The sequence below is a fragment of the Martes martes genome (genome assembly GCF_963455335.1).
Source record: "Martes martes genome assembly, chromosome: 14".
NCBI lineage: Eukaryota > Metazoa > Chordata > Mammalia > Carnivora > Mustelidae > Martes > Martes martes.
In genome coordinates, this window is record NC_137902.1 from 6,388,051 (window position 1) to 6,410,023 (window position 21,973).

General features: G+C 46.5%; 1 protein-coding gene across 1 annotated transcript; it reads left to right on the plus strand.

The window, feature by feature from the left end:
- Window positions 1-10,724: 10,724 nt before the first annotated feature.
- TEX36 (testis expressed 36) lies at window positions 10,725-21,008 on the plus strand (the record flags this gene model as incomplete). The annotated part of the gene is made up of 4 exons (XM_080823639.1): window positions 10,725-10,775; window positions 15,323-15,454; window positions 16,300-16,380; window positions 20,712-21,008. 4 exons carry the CDS (start codon window positions 10,725-10,727, stop codon window positions 21,006-21,008), a joined length of 561 nt encoding a protein of 186 aa, XP_080679765.1.
- Window positions 21,009-21,973: the final 965 nt, after the last annotated feature.

Genomic DNA, 21,973 nt, shown 5'->3' on the forward strand with positions numbered 1-21,973 from the left:
GAGAGGATATATATCTTAAATTGAGAAAAATCTAGCTTTTTGGGTCTGATTCCTGAGGGCAGAAGCTTTGAAAGTTTCACAGTTGTGTTCAGAGGAACCCATGAAGACATTCGAGCAGGTCCTAGCCTTCCTGCTTGAAGATCTCAGCAGGGCTGCTGCTGGAACTCGAAACTTTGTTATTCCTCATTGTTGGACTTCAAGGTCTCACTCTCCAAAGTCTGGGTTAAGGCCAAGTGTCACGCTTTGGCAGACTTTAAGCTTTATTTGATTTCACTTTCCGTAATGGGAGGGCTTATTAAAGTACATTCCATAGAGACTGATCGGGGAACTTCTCTGCTCACCATGAGGGCAGAAGGGGAGTGCTCCCGTGGACATGTGGACGCATTCCTCAGACAGGTGGTAAGCCTTCCAGAGTAGGGAACGCCGATCATCTTCAGCACTTTATGCCATGTGGAACATTGCCTGTGAAACACTTTTTCTAGAACACATGCAAATTTATGATTTGACCAGAACAAGTCTGGCCTTCTTTGTTCTTCCTAGATCATCACTGTTTTTTTGTAGTTTAATTTTTACACCCTCTCCTTGTCTAGCTCTTGAACTGTTGCATCAGTCCTATGTTACTTGCTTTCCTATGCCCTCTTTGAAAAAAATATTCTCATTTCGTTTCTAACCATGATAGCAATACATGTTCATTTGGAAAAGCCCAGTGAAGAGAAAAAAGAAACTCAAGTAATTCTCAAACTTTTTGTGTAACCTTCCATTTTTCTCTAAATATGTATACATATTTTTGCAAAAGAGGATCATTCTATATATGTATTTACCTTTCTTTTTTTTTTAATTTTATTTATTTATTTGAGAGAGAGAGAAAGCAAGAGCATGGGGGTGGGTAGGACAAGCAGAGGGAGGACAAGCAGACTCCCCACTGAGCAGGGAGCCCCACTGGGGCTGGATCCCAAGACCTTGAGATCATGACCTGAGCCAAAGGCAGATGCTTGACCGACTGAGCCACCCAGGTGCTCTTTTTAAATGAACAATGTAATGTAAACCTTTCTGTGTCATTCTGTGGTTTTCATGACTGCATTGGGTTCAACTTTATGTTTCCCTTTTTTTTTCTCGAACACATAGTATCATGAGCACGCTTAGGGATAAATCTTCCTGCAAATATATGGGTCGTTTCTTGGGGTAAATTCTCAGAAGTAAAATTGCTGGATCATAAGATATGGATATTTTTGAGACTTTTTGGGGGAGCTGTTGCTACCAAATTAGTCTTTGCTGCCAACAGTAGTTTCTTAATTCTGGTCCTGATGCCAGTCCTGCAACGGCGTCTAAAGAGCTCCTGGCTGCCCAGTGGGGCATATGCTGCCAAGAGCCGACCTTTGTGGATGAGAATTCCACAGCTTTGCTTTGTTCCTTACAGATGAGCTGGTCTTTAGGGTTCCATGTCTCCCATGGCTTCTTGCTGAAATGTTTTTTGTTTTTTTTTTAATTGATGGTGACTGCAATTTCCAGTTTGAGATGATGATTATTCAAGAAGGCAGCGCTGAGCTGCCTGCTGCTGGATTAGGGAGCTTTCGCTCTTACAGATTTCCCACTGAACAAATCTAGTTGATTTCTCCCCCAAGACGGGGGCCCTGTAGGTAAGGGCCCCCCCTTCTCTGAGACTGAGACCTTGTCTCTAGAGAACAACTTCAGTGAGGGCTTTGCTCGGTGCAATTACTCCAACCACAGGTATTACTTTGCCTAGAAAATGTCCTGGTCTCCACGGATGGCCATGGCGATTTTCCTAGGAAGTAAACTGAGGTGTTCAACCAGGCAGTTTCTAAAATCCGTGGACTGACTGTTATTCGTGGCCTTTTTCGGATGCGAGCAGCGACTGGCCAGAGTGGGGGAGGCTCGCTAGAACGTCCCTGGGCTGTCCACGCGCAGGTCACAGATGTTCTGGCCAATGGGAAGCGAGAGCTAATTTGCTCTAAGGGCCCTAATTGGCTGATGGGACAATCCCATGCCTACTATTTTGAGGCTGCGTTTCTAGCCCCAGCTTGGCAGGCTTGCTAGAGACATCTGGCAACAATGATCAGAATGCCTTTTCTCTTTTTTTTCAAGGAGGCTCACAATCAATTCATCTGTAGACTCACAAGGAAAGGCTCATTTAGTAGAGCCAATATGTTTCAAAGAAAAGTATATTTTCATTAACTAGCCTCAAAGCAGTAATTATATGTTCAGAGAACACAGTAAAAATTTATTTCTAAATATTTGGCAGTGAAAAGTTGAAGACGGTGTGTGTGTGTGTGTGTGTGTGTGTGTGAGCGTGTGTGTGTGTGTCCAACATGTTGCATGTGTTTTAAATAAATCCAGCATCTTCCCCTCAAAAAGGAAGCAGGAAATGCAATTGTAGACTTAATTTTTAGCAACAGGATATGTTTCTAAATGCTGCTAATATATCAAAAGGAAGACGTGGAAAGGCTTTCAAATTGTTATCAAAGCAATTGTGAAACAAATGAGATATCCTTAAAGATAATTTTTTCCCCCCTTAGGGGATGGTGGCATCTGAACAGTAAAAACCAAATTTCAACCAAGGATCAAAAGGAACGGTGGTGTCTTTGCACGAGCCGCTGCTGAACTCCAGTGCTCCCCGGATCTGATTCACAGTTTATAATCACAGTTATCACAGAGCCATTAAAAGCCTATTAACTTGAATTCCCACAATTCCTTGAGGGCAAGGGCAAAGAAAGAGCAAAATAACTTTGAATGTAAATGTAACACAATGTTCGAGAGAGGAGAATCTCTTTTAATTACGCCAGCAAAAGAAGATGTCTTAGGGATGCCTCCACCCCAGCAGATGGCTCATGAAAGAATATACCATGAAGTCTGGGGACGCTCGGGATGTTATGAAAATGATTTCTCTGTGAAGAGACTGGGACAGCGTCCGCCTGTTCCAGACCCCTCTCTGAGAGGAGGTTGAGTGGATGGCTTGTTAAAATGTGCTGACTGCTGGGTAGGCTGGCCGGACGAACACTGGTCAGGGGCCGATTGAATCAGCCTGAAAAGAACCCGCAGCCTCATTTGGTGGAAGCGAAAACCCAACAAATACTCAAGCCATTGTCATCGGAGAAATTTGATTTCGTGTTTTTCCACCCTTCAGTGCCTTCGCTGACATTTCCCCTAACAACGTTATTATGTGCCATACAGTAAGACAGTGCAGTCAATAAGCTGTCTCGAGACCTCAGATAAAATGCAGAGTTCTTATCGCATACAGAACGGCTCCAGACGTCCCACAGCAGCCAGCTGTGTGCATACCAATGATGGGGTCTGTCCCCAGCTCTCTGGGGCCACCGCGGCCGGGTCCGGCTGGCCCTTCGGGGTCCACACCCGCGCACCCCTGGCAGGCTGGACTTTCAAGCCTCGCCTCGCCTTTGTGAAGGGGGTGCCGGCAGCACCGGAGGAGGGAAGGCGCTTTCTCTCCAGCGCGGACTCCGAAACAGCCAATTCCAATCAATCCGCCCTCACCTAAAATGAGTTCTTCCTGCATGAATTACCCACACTCACTGCCCAGCTTGATCTCGTTCCCGCAATGGATAAAGCAAATGGCTCGGTCCGGAGGGAGTGGGTTATTGACTAAGTGCTTAATTAGGCGCACGGCCCTGATGTGGTCATTCTCTTAGAGGCAGGACGACTGGACCGTGGCACGGCGGAGCCATGAATCTGGTTCACTCTCATTTGCCTGAGCCACAGTTGAATCAATGGGGCAGCAATCTAAATTAAACATTAAGACCACCACAGTGCAGTGTGTTTATGTAACTGTGCAAAGAAACAGCATGTGTCTGAGGGTCCTCCGGGGAAGAACATCATTCACTTGCCTCCTTCCACGTCAAGCACTCTGTAGGTCGGTATGACACCATCTAGAAGGGGTTGGGGCACCTGAGGGAAAACCTGGGTAAATGTAAGCTCTTTAAGCCTCCTGTTTGGCTTCTGAACCTGTCAAAATCTAGCAGGACAGTGGTCATTGTCCAGGGATTAGGCTGCAGTGTTTATCCGCAGGTGTGAGGTCACATGTGCCCACGGGGCTTTCCGAACCCATGGCTCAGACTCAGATGAGTCTCACGTGCCTCTGACTCTCTATGGTGGCACTTGTCAAATTTTTATGTGCACACGAATCACCTAGGAGTCTTGTGAAAGTGCATATTCTGATTCAGTAGGTCTGGGCAGGGACCTGAGAATCTGCATTTCTCATCAACTCCAACGTGAGGCCCGGGGCCTGGAGAGGAGTAGGGGAAAAAGCAATGGCTGATGTGTTGGTGACAAGATAAGTTGGAAGCCAGAGAGGGAGCAGAAGGATACGAGGAATAAGCAGTCTTCCCTCAGGTGAAGGGGTTTATCAACGACGGCTTCAATGCCGCATCCTGTCTGGTTCCTCCGTCAGGGTGTCATTTACTGAGCGAATGAACAGGTGACACGTGTGCGGAAGGCGACACGGCAAGGCTTCATGCTGTATGGATTTCCTGTTGGCCTTTGCAAGACACCCTCTAGGGGCGGAAATGTCCCAGAATGTGAAGAAAGAGCAGGAGCAAGGAAGGACAGATTGGTGGCCATCCACACCATTAACTGAGTTGATGAACCTCGGGTCCCCGCCGAGCTGGGGAAAGGAGGGCCTAAGGCCAGAGCCTAGCTCAAGTCTGTCTTTTATGACTTTTCTCTTCTTATTATCTTTGTAACAAGGCTCTTTTATTAGCTCGCAATTTCCTGCCAAGTTGATGAAATCTCCGTGATGTTTTATAGTACAGAAGAAGAGGATAAAGGGGATTTTGAAAAGGCCCACAGATCTCCTCTCCGTTTGGGGACCCTGCCTCCGCTGCTTCCCGCGCCGGCTGGGGTAGAGATGAACTTCCCGTCGCGTTCCGCGACACTGATCGTTTTCTCTTCAGCTGAAAAATAGATATTTATTTTGCCGTTTCGCTCCACGATTCTGGAGGCTGGCATTTTCCATTTTAGTGCTCTCCGTTTTGAACCACACTTGTAATTACTGCCGTCTTTTATTCTGTGTTTTCGGAGGGCTCTCCCATTCAACGTGCGAGAGGACGGGAGCAGCTGTCTTTCCAGGGGGCGAAAACGAAGCGCCGCGTCTTGGCGTCCGCCTCTGCAAACACGCAGACGCACGCGTGGAAACAGACGTAACAATCCCAACGAGGGGAGAGACGGCTCCGAGCTGAAGGTTTCTGCTCGTCTCTTTCAGCATTTGGAGGAAGAGTAAGCGCCACGCATCGGGGGCATTTCAGGCACGTCTCATTTCTAAGGTGCTCTTCTTTAAAAAGCCAAAGTCCTCAAGAGGCTTTTTAGGCTATTGCTGCCTGTTCCGTGGGTCTCTGCCTCCTGGTGACATTGGCTGTCGGGTCAAGGTCATGGAGGGCAGGTGCCTGTGCGCCGCTCTGGACTGCCCAGATGCCCCAGTGGTCTGCCTTTTGCTCCTCCCTCCAACCTCTGCTCCGACCAGCGTCGTCCCACGAGCATCGAGGCCACACTGGCTTCCCTTCCTTTCCCAGAGCAAGCCAAGCTGCGCCCACCACCAGGGCACCAGGATGTCCGTCTGCCTGTCCCGCACCGCCCTCTTCCCTGGCCCGTTGCCCTTGTTTCTCTCTCCACATCTTCCTCACGGCCCCGGGATCCTTTCACATTCATTCAGGTCCCTCTGTCATACAGTCCAGGGGGCACCCCGTGCCTCTCTGAGTCACGACTGATCATTTGTGGGTCAATGTCTCTGTCTAGAGGAGGGTCGGCTGCATGAGGACAGCGGCTGGCTTTACTGCGCCCGTCACCGTCTCCAGCGCAATTGCCAGATGGTGGCCCTTCTCTGAGTGAGCAAGTCTCCAAAGTATCCATTACCCAAAAGCTTCTCTCGAAGCCATTTGAAAGGTTTATGGCAATTCACGTCTCAGCAAGATGATCAAATTGTTCGGTCCTTACAATGACCATGTCCCCTGTAACTTGAATGTGGGGTACCAGGCCCGTTGGCAGAGTCAAGGGTTTTTGTAAATGTTACAGTGAGTCCGCGCCTGCCTCTCAATTCCATAAACTTCCCAGTTGGTGAAGATCTCCTTTTTGTCTTTCCGAGAGTCTTAGCCGTCTGGATCCACTGAATTGTTTTCTTGAGCAGAAGGGAGAGAGAGGCAGTTAATTTTCCAGAGAGTCTGCAGCATAGAGTTGCAACCAAAAATGGGCTTCCATTACAGATGCAAGAGTGCTTTTCCAGACGGTGTGCGAACGTGTTGTGCGTCCGTTAAAATTTCCACCAGTACCATACAAATCATGAATCGTAATAAAAAGTGTAGTCGAGTCACCTTGATCCGGTTGCTATCCGCAGAAAGAACCCAGATAGTTTACCTTCGTGGGGTGAAACGAAAATATGTTTTGTAATGTCTGGCAGACGCCTGAGAATTTCTCAGTGTGCAACATTTTACACGCAGACGGAAGTGAAGTTGCCCAGGGTTTGCGGATGTCGACGCGAAGATGAAACATTCATTTGGCAGAGTGACAACCGGAAGGACGCCCGTGTGGACAGGTCTGAGCGTTTGTGGGGGCGTCCCAGGTGGGTGCGGACGCACACACGTGTGAGCATGTTTGCAGAGCGCCCCTAGTCCCACCCCTTTCTCTCCCTCAAAAGATTTCTCTCCCGTCATTAATTTAACAAGGAATGGCCTATTGCACTGGAAATGCACAGAAGAGAGAGAGACCCATCTACCTTTCGCAAACTCCTTAACACTTCAGATGTGCAAGATCAAAAAGTCAAAGTACGCAACATCTGTTAAGTCAAAAAAAAATTGAGCAAGGAGCGCCTGGGTGGCTCAGTGGGTTAAAGCCTCTGCCTTCGGCTCAGGTCATGATCTCAGGGTCCTGGGATCGAGCTCCGCATCGGGCTCTCTGCTCAGCAGGGAGTCTTTCCCGTTCCCACCGACCCCTCCCCGCCACCTGCCTCTCTGCCTACTTGTGATCTCTGTCTGTCAAATAAATAAATAAAATCTTTAAAAAAAAATTGAGCAAAACAATTTGTTGCAAATGTAGATAGTTTGCTGAAAATAGTTCTCAGTTCACCAGTAATTGGGGGTTCTGATCCTTGGACAAACGGGTAAATTCGCCATTTCCTATATGTCGGTGGTTGCCTTGGTGCTGTTTGGAAACAGGACTGGCACAGTGGATGTCCGGTAAATCTTTGTTGGCTGATGAAATAAATACTGTCGCACGTTCACTAGTGTCTGTGCGGAGGGTGTCTAGCCTGCTCTTGGCCCCTGTGTTCCAGGCAGGGGCCCAGCACAGGCAGAGCTCAGGCCAGGATGGAGCGTGGACCGCCGCTGACCTTGGCCCCAGTGGCTCGGGCGCTTGCGCGCTCCGGGACCTGTGTGCGAACTGGGGGGGGAGGGGGGGCGGTTTACAAAACTCAGGCCAGTAACTCCAAACTCTACGGATACTAACAGCACCACCAAGCAGCAGCCCTGCCCCAATCTCTGACTGAGAAATCCGAGCTGAAGAGAAGCGGGATTTTATTTTTCCTGGCGGGGTGTTCTTTATTCAGTTTTGACTTCCTTGGACAAATTTGTTAGAATTTTGAGCAATCATTCAAAGGGGAAAAATTGACACACACCTTAACCGGCAATCACAGTCCTCGTTTAACAGAGCGGATGACTGAAGACAGAGGAGATGCAAAGTGTATTTAGGAATGAGATTCCCGTTCTAAAAAATTTTCTGCTCCGTTGGTGGAGACAGAGTGAGTGCCCGTGGAACACTGTGTTGGAAATGGCCCTGGTTCTAGGCTTGTAAACTCCAAGTCTTCGCCTTCTGCCATCCTTCTTGCTTTCCTTTCAGTTTCCGGGTGTGGGAGCAGCACATTCTGCGCGAGGGTCCCCCCCCTTTTCCCCATCATGTGTGCAGTGCTGCCCGGCTTCCCTTCTGCTGCCCAGGGCCACCGGCAGCACATGACCTCAGCCCTTTGACCTTGACCTTCAGAGGTCACCGGAGAGGGGCAATTTGGCCAAGAGGTAGGAATTTAGATGGGCCTTGTTTTATGCCAATGAAAGAAAGGGAATTAAAGCAATCCTCCTCGAAGTCACTGCGTAATAACTTGGCGGAGTCATGGACGAGCAGCCGTATAAACACATGCTGGTGTTGAACTTGGCCTCAGGACATTTGGGGTCTAGTTTGGGCTCTGCCACGTATTAGCTGTGTGACTGCAAGGAGTCCCTCCACTTCTGAGACTCAGTCTCCTCTTCTGTAAGTGGAGGTCATGGCTCATGCCTGCGTGGGCCCTTGTGTCCCCACAGGAACCAGGTGGCCCGCTCCTGGACAGAACATAGTCTCATGAAGGATCTCCTTCTACAGACATGGGCAGGGTTCAGGGGATGACAAGGACCCATGAGAGCCAAGAGCCTTGCCCACCCCAAGGCCAAAGGGGTGGGGAGAGGTCGTTGCTGACAGCAAGAGCGGGGACTGTGGGAGAGGGGCCGCCAGACTGACCGGAGTGGTAGTTGTCCATCCAACAACACAGCTCCTTCCCAAGTGCGCCCTGGGGGGTGTCCCTGGTGTTAGGTTAAAAATCACAGTAGAAGTATTTATACCATGGAATTTGACAAACACCCCTACAAATCAGACTGTTCCCCAGAGAGCTGGTTGTTAACCAGTGACCGGCACCCCGCACCCTGCTCTCCCGCCCTCCCAGTTCCCACTGGTTCTTCCTATTGGTGAGTCCAACCACAGCCAAAGGGGGGGACGGGTGATGTGGTCTTTGCAGGCCAGTGGCCAGGGCATAGAATGGGGGGCAGATGGGTGGGGAATGACTCGGTGCGTGGGAGGCACACAGAAGGAAACAACCAGCACACATGCGAGAGTCATGTGCAGCAATGACTAGCGGATAGGAAAATACTTAATCAAAACCGACGGGCTTTTCACATAGGTCCCTCCTTATTTCTGCAAAGTATTTTCCAGTCTACCAAGTGCTTTCATGGCGTCTACTGCCTCTGTCCCCGCCGTGCTGAGGAGTGGTCAGCACGTGCCTCCCGCCTGACCTTGCTGGAAGTCAGGGCCGTTCAGACGCCAGAGCAGAGCATTTCACACCCATCCGGGTGGCCGAGGCCTTTGCTTGTCCTAGGAGCTTGTTCTGTCTCTTTCCTGGTGACGGAGCGTCAGCTGGAAGAAGACCCCACCGGGACAAAGCCTAGGTGGCAGCCTCTCTTCAGTTGAGGCGTGACCACGGGATGGAGCTTCCCGGGAGCGTTTCGCAGCGGCGGGTGCGACTCTTCCTCAGAAAGGAGGTGCCGAGCCAGCGAGAGAGCGCACCGTGAACCCGGGGCTGGGACCGGTCCAGCCCCACGCTCTGGGACAAGCCCTTTTCCCACCCCGCCGCCTGGAGCCCGGATGCCACCTCCGGGCCACAAGGAGGACAGCCGGCGGACTGGTGAGCCGCAGAGGGAGCCTCACCTCAGGGACGGTCGGCAGGTCGCGGAAAGCCAGGGGGCCTGCCTGTCCCTGAGTGCCAGGGTTGTCGGTCTGGAGCTGGCACAGCGGCTCCTCGGCATGGGACGATGCTGCCCTCCGTCTTTCTCTCCTCCAGCCCTACTGCAGGACTCTGGCCTTGTGGCCGCCAGAGAACGGTGCCACCCCGGGCCTCACATCCGGGAGCCCACCTCTCTAGGCCACCGGCGCTGGCGGGGGGCGAGGTCCCGTGTCACCGACACAGCAAGTCTTGTGCGAATGCCCGGTTTGGTGATTAGGGGATGAGAAGGTGCTGGACAGATTCTCCTCTAGATGTTTGCTCTTCTTAACTCGTGGAACAGCCAAGAAAGCCATGAAGACAGAGCATCTCGAAAAGGAGAAAGACGGCAAGAGAGGCAGAAGTCGCATTGCCGAGTAGGAGAGAGGCAGGTCTGGGTATCTGGGCTCGGAGAGAAAGGCCAGCTCTCAGGGGCAGCCTGTGCACCCCGGGGGGGCGAGCTGGCCCTGCGGAAGGCTCGTGAGCTCTGGAGCCGTCCCGCCACCCGGTGCCAACTCCGTGGGCTGCACGGCCCTTGTTTCCTCATTTGTAAATGCCAAAGGTGCTTGTGCGCCTTTGTAAATAAGACAAAAACACGTGAAAGTATTCAGCTCAGCCCAGCACCCGGTGTTTCACGATTGCTCATGACGGTTGCTTCCTCGTGGCCTCAGTGGTGTGTCCTACGGTGAGCAAGCAGCAGGGGCCCTCGGGCTGGAGATCTGAGCCGGGACAGGAAGGGAGCCCTGGGGCCTGGGTGTCACAATCCCACCGAGGAGAAGGTGATCTCCTGCCTGGATTCAGCTCACTTCTCTGGAAACTAACAAGTTGGGACAGATGGTTACTCAATGTCACCAGTTCGAGGATTCAGAGGGGACAAAAGTCTGCTGTTCTCTCCAGGCTGTCTTGTCCCCACTTGTCTGACCTGTTAAAGAGGTTCCTCAGCTGGGACCCGGTGACTCTCTGCCTTACACCTTGGGGAACAGCAGGTGTAAGGACCCTGGCAGGACACTCTGAGGGCTTGGAAGACCCGCCATCCTCTCCCATTGTGATGGGAGCTCTGATTCTATGGCAACGGTGGGTCCCCTGGACCCTCCCTCCTGGTAGAGGCTGAAGGTCAGGAGCAAGGAGGGGGAGTGTCTTCCAGATGACAGAGTTTCTGAGGCAGTGAGGAGGTCAGGGAGACGACCTCAGGCACCTTCACTTCCTGCAGAAAATGGCCAAAGGGAGACGCTTCAACCCAGCTTTAGATAAGGACGGAAGATGGGTGAGAAAGATGGTGGCTTCTCTGGCCTTTCTCAGGCCACGTGGGTGTGGTCAAGGTCACAGACCTGAGTCTAGACCCCGCTACTGCTACTTCACGTGGCATCACTTGACAAATCACTTCCCTAACCTCAGTCCCTTCACCTGTGAAATAGGACCCTCGTAGCATCCTTAGGAGGATTGCATGAAACAACTCTTGGGTGTAAAACACTCAGCGCTCTCCTGAGTGTCCACAAAGCCGTCAATGCTGTGTGCTCTTTTTCTTTTTCTTTTTTTTTTTTTTAATAACATCTATCTTGCAGCATACTATGTAATCTACTGTATTATATCCACTCCGAGAATGTAAGCTCCAGGGGTCCTGGGATCTTTGTCTTTTTACCTACTGATTGCATTAGAGCTGTAATACGTAGAAAAGTTAACACTCTTTGTTTAAAAAGAAAAGGAAAAATAGAAAACACCTCAGAACATTTCAGTCTAAAAGCTTTAAAAAACTAACTTTCTGGGTTTCTCAGGTGGCTCAGTTGGTTAAATGTCTGACTCTTGGTTTCTGCTCAGGTCATGGTCTCAGGGTGATGAGATCGAGGTCCGAGTCAGGCTCCCCGCTCAGTGCAGAGTCTGCTGGAGGTTGTCTCCCTCCTTCTCCGTCAGTCCCTCCCTCTGCTTGTGCACTCTTTCTTTCTCCCTCTCTCTCAAAAGAAATAAAATCTTAAAAAAAAAAAAACCGACAAAAACTAACTTTACCCACCTGGATGTGATCTTGACTAAACAGCTTACTCTTAAATCAGTTTGTTTGTCTGTTAAATGGGAGCATAGTGTACCAAGGTTATAGGGCTATTGCGCAGATCATGAGACCATTCACAGAGAGGGCTTAGTATGGTGCACACAAAAAGAGTAACCACTCAATACGTGTTAACTATTCCGTATATTAATATTATACATATACACCTATATTTTTTCTTGTATATCCTGCTTCATTCCTCAAAGATTTACAGTAACATATAGAAAATATTCACAATAAAGCAGGAAATCATAAAAAATAAAAATTCAGAATCAGCTTGATATATTTAAGAATAAAAGGCTGAGACTGGGAAGATATGAAATATACACCAGCCATAGGACTTATATGACTGCAATTTATAAAATATCATCAGATTTGGCTCTCAGACTCCTGGCAGCCAAAGTAAAATGGGAAATAGGATGAACTACATAACAGGAGTCAGTTTTGAAGAGAAAAATACAACTTTCTCAGACTAAGTAGCTTCCTCTCTTTCTATCAGCTACAATATCAGCGACAATTGTGTTTGAGCAGGAATCATAAAAAGCTGACTACAGTGAACCAAATAAGAGTTTGTATTTCTCAAGCAACAAGAAATTCAGAAGGAGGCAGTTCGGGGCTGGGACAGATGCTCTTGGAGGTCATCAGGTCCCTTTCAGTCTTCTGTCATGTCATCCTTGGTGTGGGACTGTTCGACTCAGGGGGGTAAATGAGGGGGAAGTCAATGGACAAAAAGACGGAAGGCACCTGGTGGTTAATTCTGTCCCTCTTCATGGGGGGGAAACAAAGCTATCCCAGAGCCCTGCCCTACAGATTCCTCTTTGATCTCATTGGGTCACGTGGTCAATTTTATTGCCAGGGAGTTTGGGGAGATATTGTGATCCCAGGACTGTGCCCGGGGCCAGGGCTCAGGGGGAAAGGCATTGCCTCCCGAAGCCTGACTTGAGTGTTTGGGGTGGGTCCCTGTTGCCAGCACCTCAGAGCGTAAAAAGAATAGTGCTGATCATGAAGTTTCCCAAAGTAACTTGCAGGCCAGTTGGGAAAATTCAAGAAATCGTTGGCTTTGAGTCAGCAGCAGCCCACTGGGGAGGACAGTAATTGCCACATTAAAGGTGACAGTCATTTTGCAGTTGACCTTACTGGTTGTAATCTGGCTGTTGCCGGGCAGGAAAAGCTTTTTTCATACACTTTTCCCTTCCTGTTTAATATTGCAGTCATTGTGGGAGTGAACGCAGCAAAAATTTCACTGCCAACTAGTTAAAAAGCTATATTTCATGGTTACAATATCCACCAGAAGGGTTTATTTCACAGTTATCATGTTATCACCATTAAATATATATTTTAAAAGAGTGAAATTAAAATGCTAGAGACTTTTTTTTTTCCCCTAGTGATTTAGTGCTTAGACGTCCAGCATACAAATGAACTCAAGTCAGCTGTCATTTAGCTGGGGAAAGGGATCTTTCCTGATGCTAGAATGACTCCCACCCCCGCCTGATTTTCCATAGCCGCCCAGACAGGAGTGTTGACATAGCCAGACCGGAGAAAGGGAGCAAGGAAAGGTTATGGGTCTGGAGGCTCTTTGTATTTTTTTATTTACTTTGGAAAAAGAATTGTTTTAGAACATTACAAAATAGAACTGAATGAGTCAGAAATATATAGGTTGGCTTGGGAAAATGTCTAGGGTACCTTGTTAAGTGGGAAAGCAAAAAACCGCAGAACAGTACGCATCTTATGGTCCAACTTTTTAAACCAATCAAAGCCCGTCTGCAGGGGTCGGAGTTTGTGGACATGAGCACTCAGCCATGGATATTGTCATGCGGGGCGACAAAAGGAGGGGGAGAGAGGAGTCAAAAGTTATTCTTCAATAAATCGGCGTGCATGATGTTTTAGAAACCACACGTATGATATGACCCTGTGTATGCATAATTATCTCTGTCTCTACACACATCCATACATACACAGATACGGGTGTTCACGCCCACAGGGATGTATGAGAAAGACTTCCTTATGTTTCTATGTTTGAATCTTTTTAAACCATGAGTGTGTATTACAACTGTAATCAGAAACAGATACAATTATTTTTGTTGTGGAAAAGAGTAATGTAATGCTGCACTTAGTTAAGAAACATTTAAATAGTAGAGCATGATGGTGAAAAGAAAGCCTTCCTCCTTCCTGGTTCCCTCCTCCCTCCCTCCTTGTGCAGGTCCCCCGGAGAGCCGGGGCGCTGGTTAGGATCCTGGCTGGGGCGCTGGTTGGGGCTCCGGGTGGGTGCTGGCCTGGCACTGGTGTGTGGTTTTTCACTGCCCTGATCCTCATTCCTGTAGTCATTCAAAAACGTGTACTGGGAGTTTTTTCATCTGGATGTGTTCTGTAAATCAGCTATTGTTGTCTTGTGTGCATGGATACTTTATGTACAGAAATGGTGTTGGGTTATAGGTCTCCTTCTGGTTTTCTTTTTTCCACTCAGGACTGTGTTTAAGAGATGGCTCAGTGGCTGTGTGTCACCTAGCCCCTTGCTTCTCATTGCTGTGAGGAGAGCCCACCAAGGGCACCACGTGTAGGGTGTAACGTCCCCACCTTTTTCCAGAAACAGTAACATACTGAACACACTCAGTGCAGGCAGTGAACGGAAGCCACCTGCATACACAGTTAGATTGTGACGCGAGAAGGAACGAGGCAGAACAGCAGTGTTGGCTAAATTCCTTGTAATCCAGCAAAAAGGAGGGGGCAGGAGCCTGAGGTGTGGCGGGGGGTTTGGGGAGGGGACAGGGAGGCGACAGCTGTGAGCAAAGCTAGAATCTGCTAGCAGGTATAGGGTACTCTCTGGCGCAGGCATTTTCCCTTTTAATCTCAGCTACCCGGCCAAATAAATATTATTATTCCCATTTTACAGATAAAGAGATGGGGGCTTAGAAAATTCAGTGTCTCGCATCAGGCTCACCTTACAGGAGAGGAAGCCAGGATTGAACTCAGGACCTTTGATCTATAGTGTGTGATCCCACCACCAAATTATACTTCTTCCCCAACCAGGACCTCCTCCGTTTTCTGACACGGGCTGCCTTGGCTGAGGGCAGCTGCCTCCTCGAGGTCACCCCTCTTTCTAGAACAACCCACCGTGGGTGACTGATCCATGAGCTGCAGGAAGGCCCAGGCCCCTCACCCCCGCTCAGGACAGTTCTGAGGTCATCCCATGCCCAGAGCTCTCTGTTGGGTGGGCGGAGGCCCTTCTGGGGGCTCCTCCCACTGCCCAGACCTGTTTTCTTGCCCCCCTGTTCATGGAGAGAAACCAGCAGCCTCCCCAAGTCATCTTTATTATTAGGCTTTGTATCCTATCCCCTATTTTTCCCTCATGGGCTTTTCCCACCCCTCCCATTCTACCTTCTCAGTGGAGATTCAACTGGGTTTTAGCACAACCTCCCCCCTGCAGGAGGCCGGCTGAACCCTTAGCCCCCATTTGGGGAGCACCTCCTCTGGGGGGGGGGGCCCTGCTGGCGCTCACAGGCCACACCCCCCTTACCAGGGCGGAAGCATTTCCAGGCTCGGGTGCAGTAGGGGTGGCCCCGGTAACTGGAAACAGCTGGCAGAGATGACCTGGGGCCATTCCAGTGTTTTTTGTCTTGGAAAGAATACTTGAAAATTACAAAAATTATGCCATTTCCATTGCACACCAGAAGCACCCAAATGGCATTTTAATCACATCACGGAGGAAGCCCCGATACTTCGCTTTGAGACACAGTTGTGTCTGGTTTTAATCACGGCGTGCGCTGGTTTTCCAGTTCCCTCAGATTGGACTTACACAGAAGACACCAGAATCCAGCACAAGCGCTATGTTCAAGGAGCCCCACCGCCCACGTTTGTCTCGGCAAGTGGAGGGGAAGCTACCGCCAATCTACAAAGTTCGGGAGAAGGTGAGTGAGTCCAGAGTGCGGGCCCGGGCCCCCCGTCCCTGTGGCTCTCCACGGGGGCAGCCGCACGGGCATTTCTGGCGTTTCTTCGGAAGGAACTACTCCTTTGTCATCCCAGGCTCCCTAAATGCAGGTAGCATCCCACCTTGAAACCTGGTCCCTGTGACACCCCAAATACTCTCTAGAAGGAACTCCCTCCTGGTCCAGACAATCAGGTTAGGCTCATCTGCGGACAAGGAACATCACCTTTGGTTACAGCTCACAGATCACGAACGAGCCCATTCTGCCTCCCCGGCCAGTTTGTGAGCAACTTCAGGGGCATAGAGTGGGCTAAAGGGGAAGCGGGTGCGAACCTCACCCTTAGCTAACTCTCACTGCCTATTTGGGCTGGGACTCTGGGCTACCAGAATCCTTATTGGTCAAATGAAGAAGTTTGGTCTTGATGGCCTCAAAGGTCCTTACCAGCTTTCAATTCCATGAACCAATATGCTTTTCCTTCTTTGCCTCCAAAGAAGGCATTTTGAAAGAGGATTCTTTAATACATTATATGTTAATAAAAATAATTAATAAAAAATAAAATAAAATATATGAATATTAAAAAAAGAAAGAGGATTCTTATGATTTTCCACAAGGTCACCAATAAAGTCGAGTTTTAAAGCCTTGAGTTGGTGTGCACACCCACGACCTCACTGCCCTGGGCCATTTGCTCCTTTCCAGTGATGGGTTTCTCTCTTACATAACGTCCCTTCGCCTCCTCTGTCTTCTTTCCATGCTGCTGTGTGTCAGTTCTGAAAGCATGTTGGGGTCCTGATGTGTGTCTTTTCATCCCCTCCCTTGATCTTTTCCAGCAAGCAGTAAATAACAACTTCCCCTTCTCTGTACACGACAATCGGCACAGCCTGCAGAGCTCGGGGTGCTACCTGGACTCGGTGAGTATTGCTCTCCAAGTTACTAGTCCAACTGGGAGTGCCCCTGGAAGGCACGGTGAAGGTAGAGGACGTTCCTCAAAATTTGGAACCAGGTCAAAATTAATGCCTCATAACAGGTTAAAAAAAATGCACAAACCTCTCAAAGTTTCATGCAACTTTCTGCACCAGAAAGCACAGTCCTTCTGCCTATGTTTGCATGCACTTTTACTTGAAAATGTGTCTTTTCTTAAACTGTCTCGTTCATGAGTCTCTTGTGAAGATCTATCCTGGGAAGGAGGGGTTGCCTGTGTGTCTCTGGTAGGCAGCCCCACGCCCCACAAGGAGAGGTCGGAGGAAGGGGAGCTTACATAATACAGAGGACTTCCCAATCACTGGTGCTGTCCTTCCCCAGAAGTGGCGAGTTGCCCTCAGTGGAGAGAGTAGAGTCTGAGAGCACTTGTTAGTGGTGGCGAACACAGCACCGTGCTGTGGAAATCTCGTGAGCTACATACGTAATCGCAAATTTTGTAGTATGAAAATATGATTTTCATAATATATTTTATTTAACTCAATAACTCCCCAAATTATCGATTCAACGTGTAATTGATATAAACACTATTTCTGAGATAGTTTACATTCCCTAAACATAGTCTTTAAAATCCCCCTCCATTTGGAAAACCCACATCTAAAGTGTACGTGTGGCCGGCAGTTATCAAACTGGACAGGGCAGGGTTAGTATATCTGAGGTAGAGGGGTGGACCTGGTGATCTCCGAGAATTCTTACCAAATCTGAACGTCCATGATGATGATGATGTACATAAAACCCACCGTTTATTTAAAATGTACCATATGTAAGCATCTCATACTGTCTCATTTAATGGTCATGGCAACACTTCTGGCTAATTACTCTTATCGTTCCCAATTTGGAGATGGGGAACCTGATAATAAGGAACCCAAAGAACTTGCCCAAAGTCACTCTTTCTTCTAGGCTGCCGTATCTAAGCTCAGCTGAAGTGGTTTAACCTAAAAATTCTGATTTTCCCTTGGCAGAGTGTTGAATACAGATCCAGAATACCCATGCTGCCGGCCTTTCTAAATCGAGGGCTTAAAATGGTTTTCTAAACTGTCAAAGTAACGTATTTCCTTTACAACTTTCAAACAGTACAGAATTAAATACAATTGAAAAAAACTTGCACTCTTACTTTTCCTCCTCATAATGCCACCTTGACGGGTCACCAATAATGGTTTGGTGGGTAAAATTGGAGAACTTTTGCAATCCACATGCAAACATATATGTAAAAGTGTGTATCTTGTTAATGTGATAAACAGGACTGTCCCACAAATATTTTGTCAGAGCTATGTTAGTTTCACAGGAAACACTGGAAACTTTCCAACTTTCTCTACATTTAGGAATAGTTTAGATAAAATGTGAACTTTCAGTTTAATGAAGTTAGATTTAGATAGAATTTGCCCATGAAATTATTTGGATTTAATACTTTTTTTAGAGTAAGTTTTTTTGTTTGTTTGTTTGTTTACTGTTTTACCCTTTCCATTTCTCTGTTGATTATTAATCTATTCTACTGATTTCTTCTCATGTAGATTTTGCTGATACGTGTTTACCTAAAATTCATCTATTTCTTTTCAAATTTATTGGTGTAACAACTCCTAAAATATTCTTATTTTGCTGTTCTTTTTAATCTTTTTTGGTTGCATGCTTAGTTCATATACTTGTTAGTGTTTTTGTTAATAAACTTATTAAAACTATGACTTTTCCTCAGGTTATTGCTTTGGCTACATCCCAACAGTTTTACTAATTAAAGTTTCATTGTTATTTGCTTTCAAATAATCTATGATTTAATTTTTAATTCTAAAAATAATTTAGAAGAATGTTTTGAATTTTCTGCATGGTTAGAATTTTTTGAGATCATCTTTTGTTGCTAATATCTAATTCAATGGGTTGAATTTGTATAGCATATGGATTCTGAATGATAAAGAATATCTTTGTTATCTTATATCTGATTAATTTTAATAAGTGTTTCATGGGTGTTTAAAAAGAACATATATTTCCCATCTGTTGATTACAAAGTTCTTCATTTTATTAATTAAAGTCTTAATTTTGTTATTCAAATCCTTCATAGCTTTTTCTTAATTTTTGTTTTTATCTGTCAATTTTCCCTTCTAAGATTATTCTTGAATTTCTAAATTCTTTTTGCCTTATATAGTCTTTTTTTAAAGATTTTATTTATTTATTTGACAGACAGATCACAAGTAGGCAGAGAGGCAGGCAGAGAGAGAGAGGGAGAAGCAGGCTCCCTGCTGAGCAGAGAGCCTGATGTGGGGCTCGATTCCAGGACCCTGGGATCATGACCTGAGCCGAAGGCAGAGGCTTTAACCCACTCAGCCACCGAAGCGCCCCTTGCCTTATATATTTTAATGCCATATCTTTCTACATAAAAATTTTATTTTCTTGGTTGCTTTTATTATTTATCAAAATGAAGTATCTCTCTTTACATACCTTATTGTTTTTAGCCATGAATTCTAGAGTGCAATATTAGCTTTGCCACTATTGTTTTCTTTTTGATAATAGTCATTACTTTCATTATGGTTTATTCCTTTGTCCTTATACTTTTTAGTCATTTGGTATTGCTTTTCTTTTTTTTAAATCATAAATAAAATAGAGCACGGTTTTAAAAAAGTCCAAGAGTCATTGTTTCTTTGTATAAAAATTTCACCCATTCACATTGATATAATTTGTGTTTTGGGTTTTATTTCTGCTATTTCATTTTATGTTTCCTGTTTACCATGTTCGCATGTTGTTTCTTGTTTTTTTTCCCCTCACTCTCCTGACTTTGTTAGATTGAATTTATTTGCTCACCCTGACTTCTCTTGTTTACTAGTGGTTACCCTTAAATATAAATGTTTGAGAAATGCATTGACACTATTACTCTATGAATATAAAATTTAATACCTATAGGTTTTCCCTCCAGAATAAGGCAAGTTCTTCAGTGTACTGACCTCCTTCACCTTCCTCTCTAGGTGTTCTTGTGCTGGAGGCCAGGATGTGCTTTCCCAATCATGAAGGTGCCATTTTCACGGGTTCATGTTAAGTGGCACCTCTTGGGGTTAAAAGCAGTCAAGTTGAAATCCTGGGATTTCAATTCCAGATTTGTTTCTCTCTCTAGCTCTCTTTCTTCCCTTCTTTCCTTTCTCTCTGTGGATTCTTACTTGAAGTTTCAATATATTTCATAGTCACATTATCAGTAAGTAGTTAGACTTAATTATAAGCTTTACTTGTTCCTTTCTTTGTAGCTCTTTCTCTATTCATTTTGTCTCTTTTATCTGGTTTTAAATTTTTTTCTGGAGTATCTGCAGGTACATTTTTAGAAAGGTGCTTGGGCAACACCTTCTGTCTGTGCCTCCAGAGCCAGTCTCCCCCTTTCTCTCTCCCCTGGCACCAGGGGCTCATCTGTGGGGACTACATTCCCTCTCAAGCCCCTTGGACCTGGAGCCTCTGCACTGTCCCAGTGGGGGGGCCCACAGATAGTCCCATTACTAAACTCTCTTCAAATTACCCTAACTGGGCCTGCCACCTGCTGCCACTTGGAATGATACCGGTCCTTATGAAAAGACAAACTCGCTTTGCTACAGACAGTCCCTAACTTGCAATTTTTTTCTGTTTACCATGGAATTATAGGATATTGCTCCATTGTGAGTCCAGGATGCTCTGTAATGTAAAGTCTGGGTAATCTAATGTGTCTTTTCTCCTCGTCTTTTGTCTAAGCATAGTGTTGTCTCCTAATCATGATCAGATCTAAAGCCCAATTCTGAGTACAGAGCTGTTCTCAGGTTCATGTGTGAGGTCCCGAGTGTTAATGAGGAAGGCTGTGGGCAGATCCCCAAAGGTGTTGCTTCCTTCTCGGGGAAAAAAATCCAGCTTCTGCAGACTTCTTAGAGAGAGAACCGTCTATCCCTTTGAATGCTGGGTTGCCGCCAGCGGCAGATTCACCGAAGAGCCACCTGGGTGCAGAGAACCTGCCCAGGGTGCCCGGGGGGCCCAGGCTGACTAATAGGCTGTTTCCAGCTGTGGTCTCTCTGGCTCCCCCTTCCGTGTCTCTGGAAGACCAGTCTCTTTGGTGGAAGTGGAAGACTGCAAGAATCATTAACAAAATGCCTCCAGCGTACTCTGAGTGTTGATGTGCGACACTTAGCAAGTAGGTAAAGGATATACCTCTTGTAGTGGTTGCCATACTGTGCATTAAGTCTAGGATGCCATATAACTGGTTTCGCTGAAGACCCCAGAACTTTGTGACCTTGAATATTTTTCTCCTAATCTTTTTATAATTCTTTCCCAGGGCCTGGGACGGAGGAAGATCTCCCCAGAGAAAAGGCAACATGTTTCAAGAAATTTCAATCTCTGGGCGTGTGACTATGTTCCGTCTTGTCTTGATGGCTTTTCAAATCACCAAATATCATATGTCTATCGAGAAGTTGTGGTGCTCCCAATTTTCAGACGCTTCCCAAGACATTATAATGAGATATGGAAGTCTTTTAAATTTATTCCTCGGAAAAGCTATACAGAGTTTTTGAAAAAGACTCCAAAAGTAAAGTTTGCTATTGACAAAAGGGTTGGTTCTTCACTGGAGCCCTAATCCTTCCAGAAGGTTATGGATGAGTTTTGTAATATTGGTATCGCGCTGAACATTTGTTTTCTGGTTCAGCCCTACTAGTTGACATAGGATTTGTTTAAATTAGAGATTAGAGATTGTACATGTCTTAATGCAGAGGTGAAATATTCTTGCTGTGATAACACAGAGATGAAAGTCTTTATATTGAGAAACCAGAAAAGCTACACGTTATGTTACCACTCCCCACTTTAACATATTTCTGTTTTTTTAGTAAGGTTGAAAAACATTCAAGTTCTTATAAAAATAAAGATATGTGAAGATATATACACTTGCAATGAAAAGTGCTTTAAGCGAAAAATGTATTAAAATGAACTTTAAAATTGCCACATTACCTTTGGGGGGGGGAGTTTAAAAAATTCTGTAATTGATATAGGATCACATTTTCATGCTGAAAGTTCTAACAACACAGAGGTACCAGGAGTTCCCCTTGATTTCATCACATCTGCAATCTTTGTCCTGTCCCCAGAAGTAAGTTAACCTTTTGTTTTTATTCTGTGCGCTTAGAATCGTATACATACGTATCACTCCATATAAATTTTGAACATAAACTGTTCCACAGCCCATGGTGTCCTTTGATATCTAACGTCCTTTGATATCTAGCAACGTATCCTAGGAGTTCTTACTGTGTCAATATGAATAGACTGGTTTGGTTTTCAAACGACTGCACTGCATTCCCTGAAACGGATGCACCATGTGTTTAGACGTTATCTTCCTAGTGAGCATTTGAATTGCTTCTACATTTTTGCTGTCTGACCCGGCGCCACAAGAACATTTTGATCAGTCTCTTTGAGTGCATGTTTGTATGCTCCTCAGGAGTAAAATCTGAGAAGTTACCCCGTTAGTGCTAGATTGGATGAGATGCACAGTTGAAGTTTTAATAAATACTCCTAAATTACCTTAGAGTAAAGTGATCGGCCTCCTACCAATGG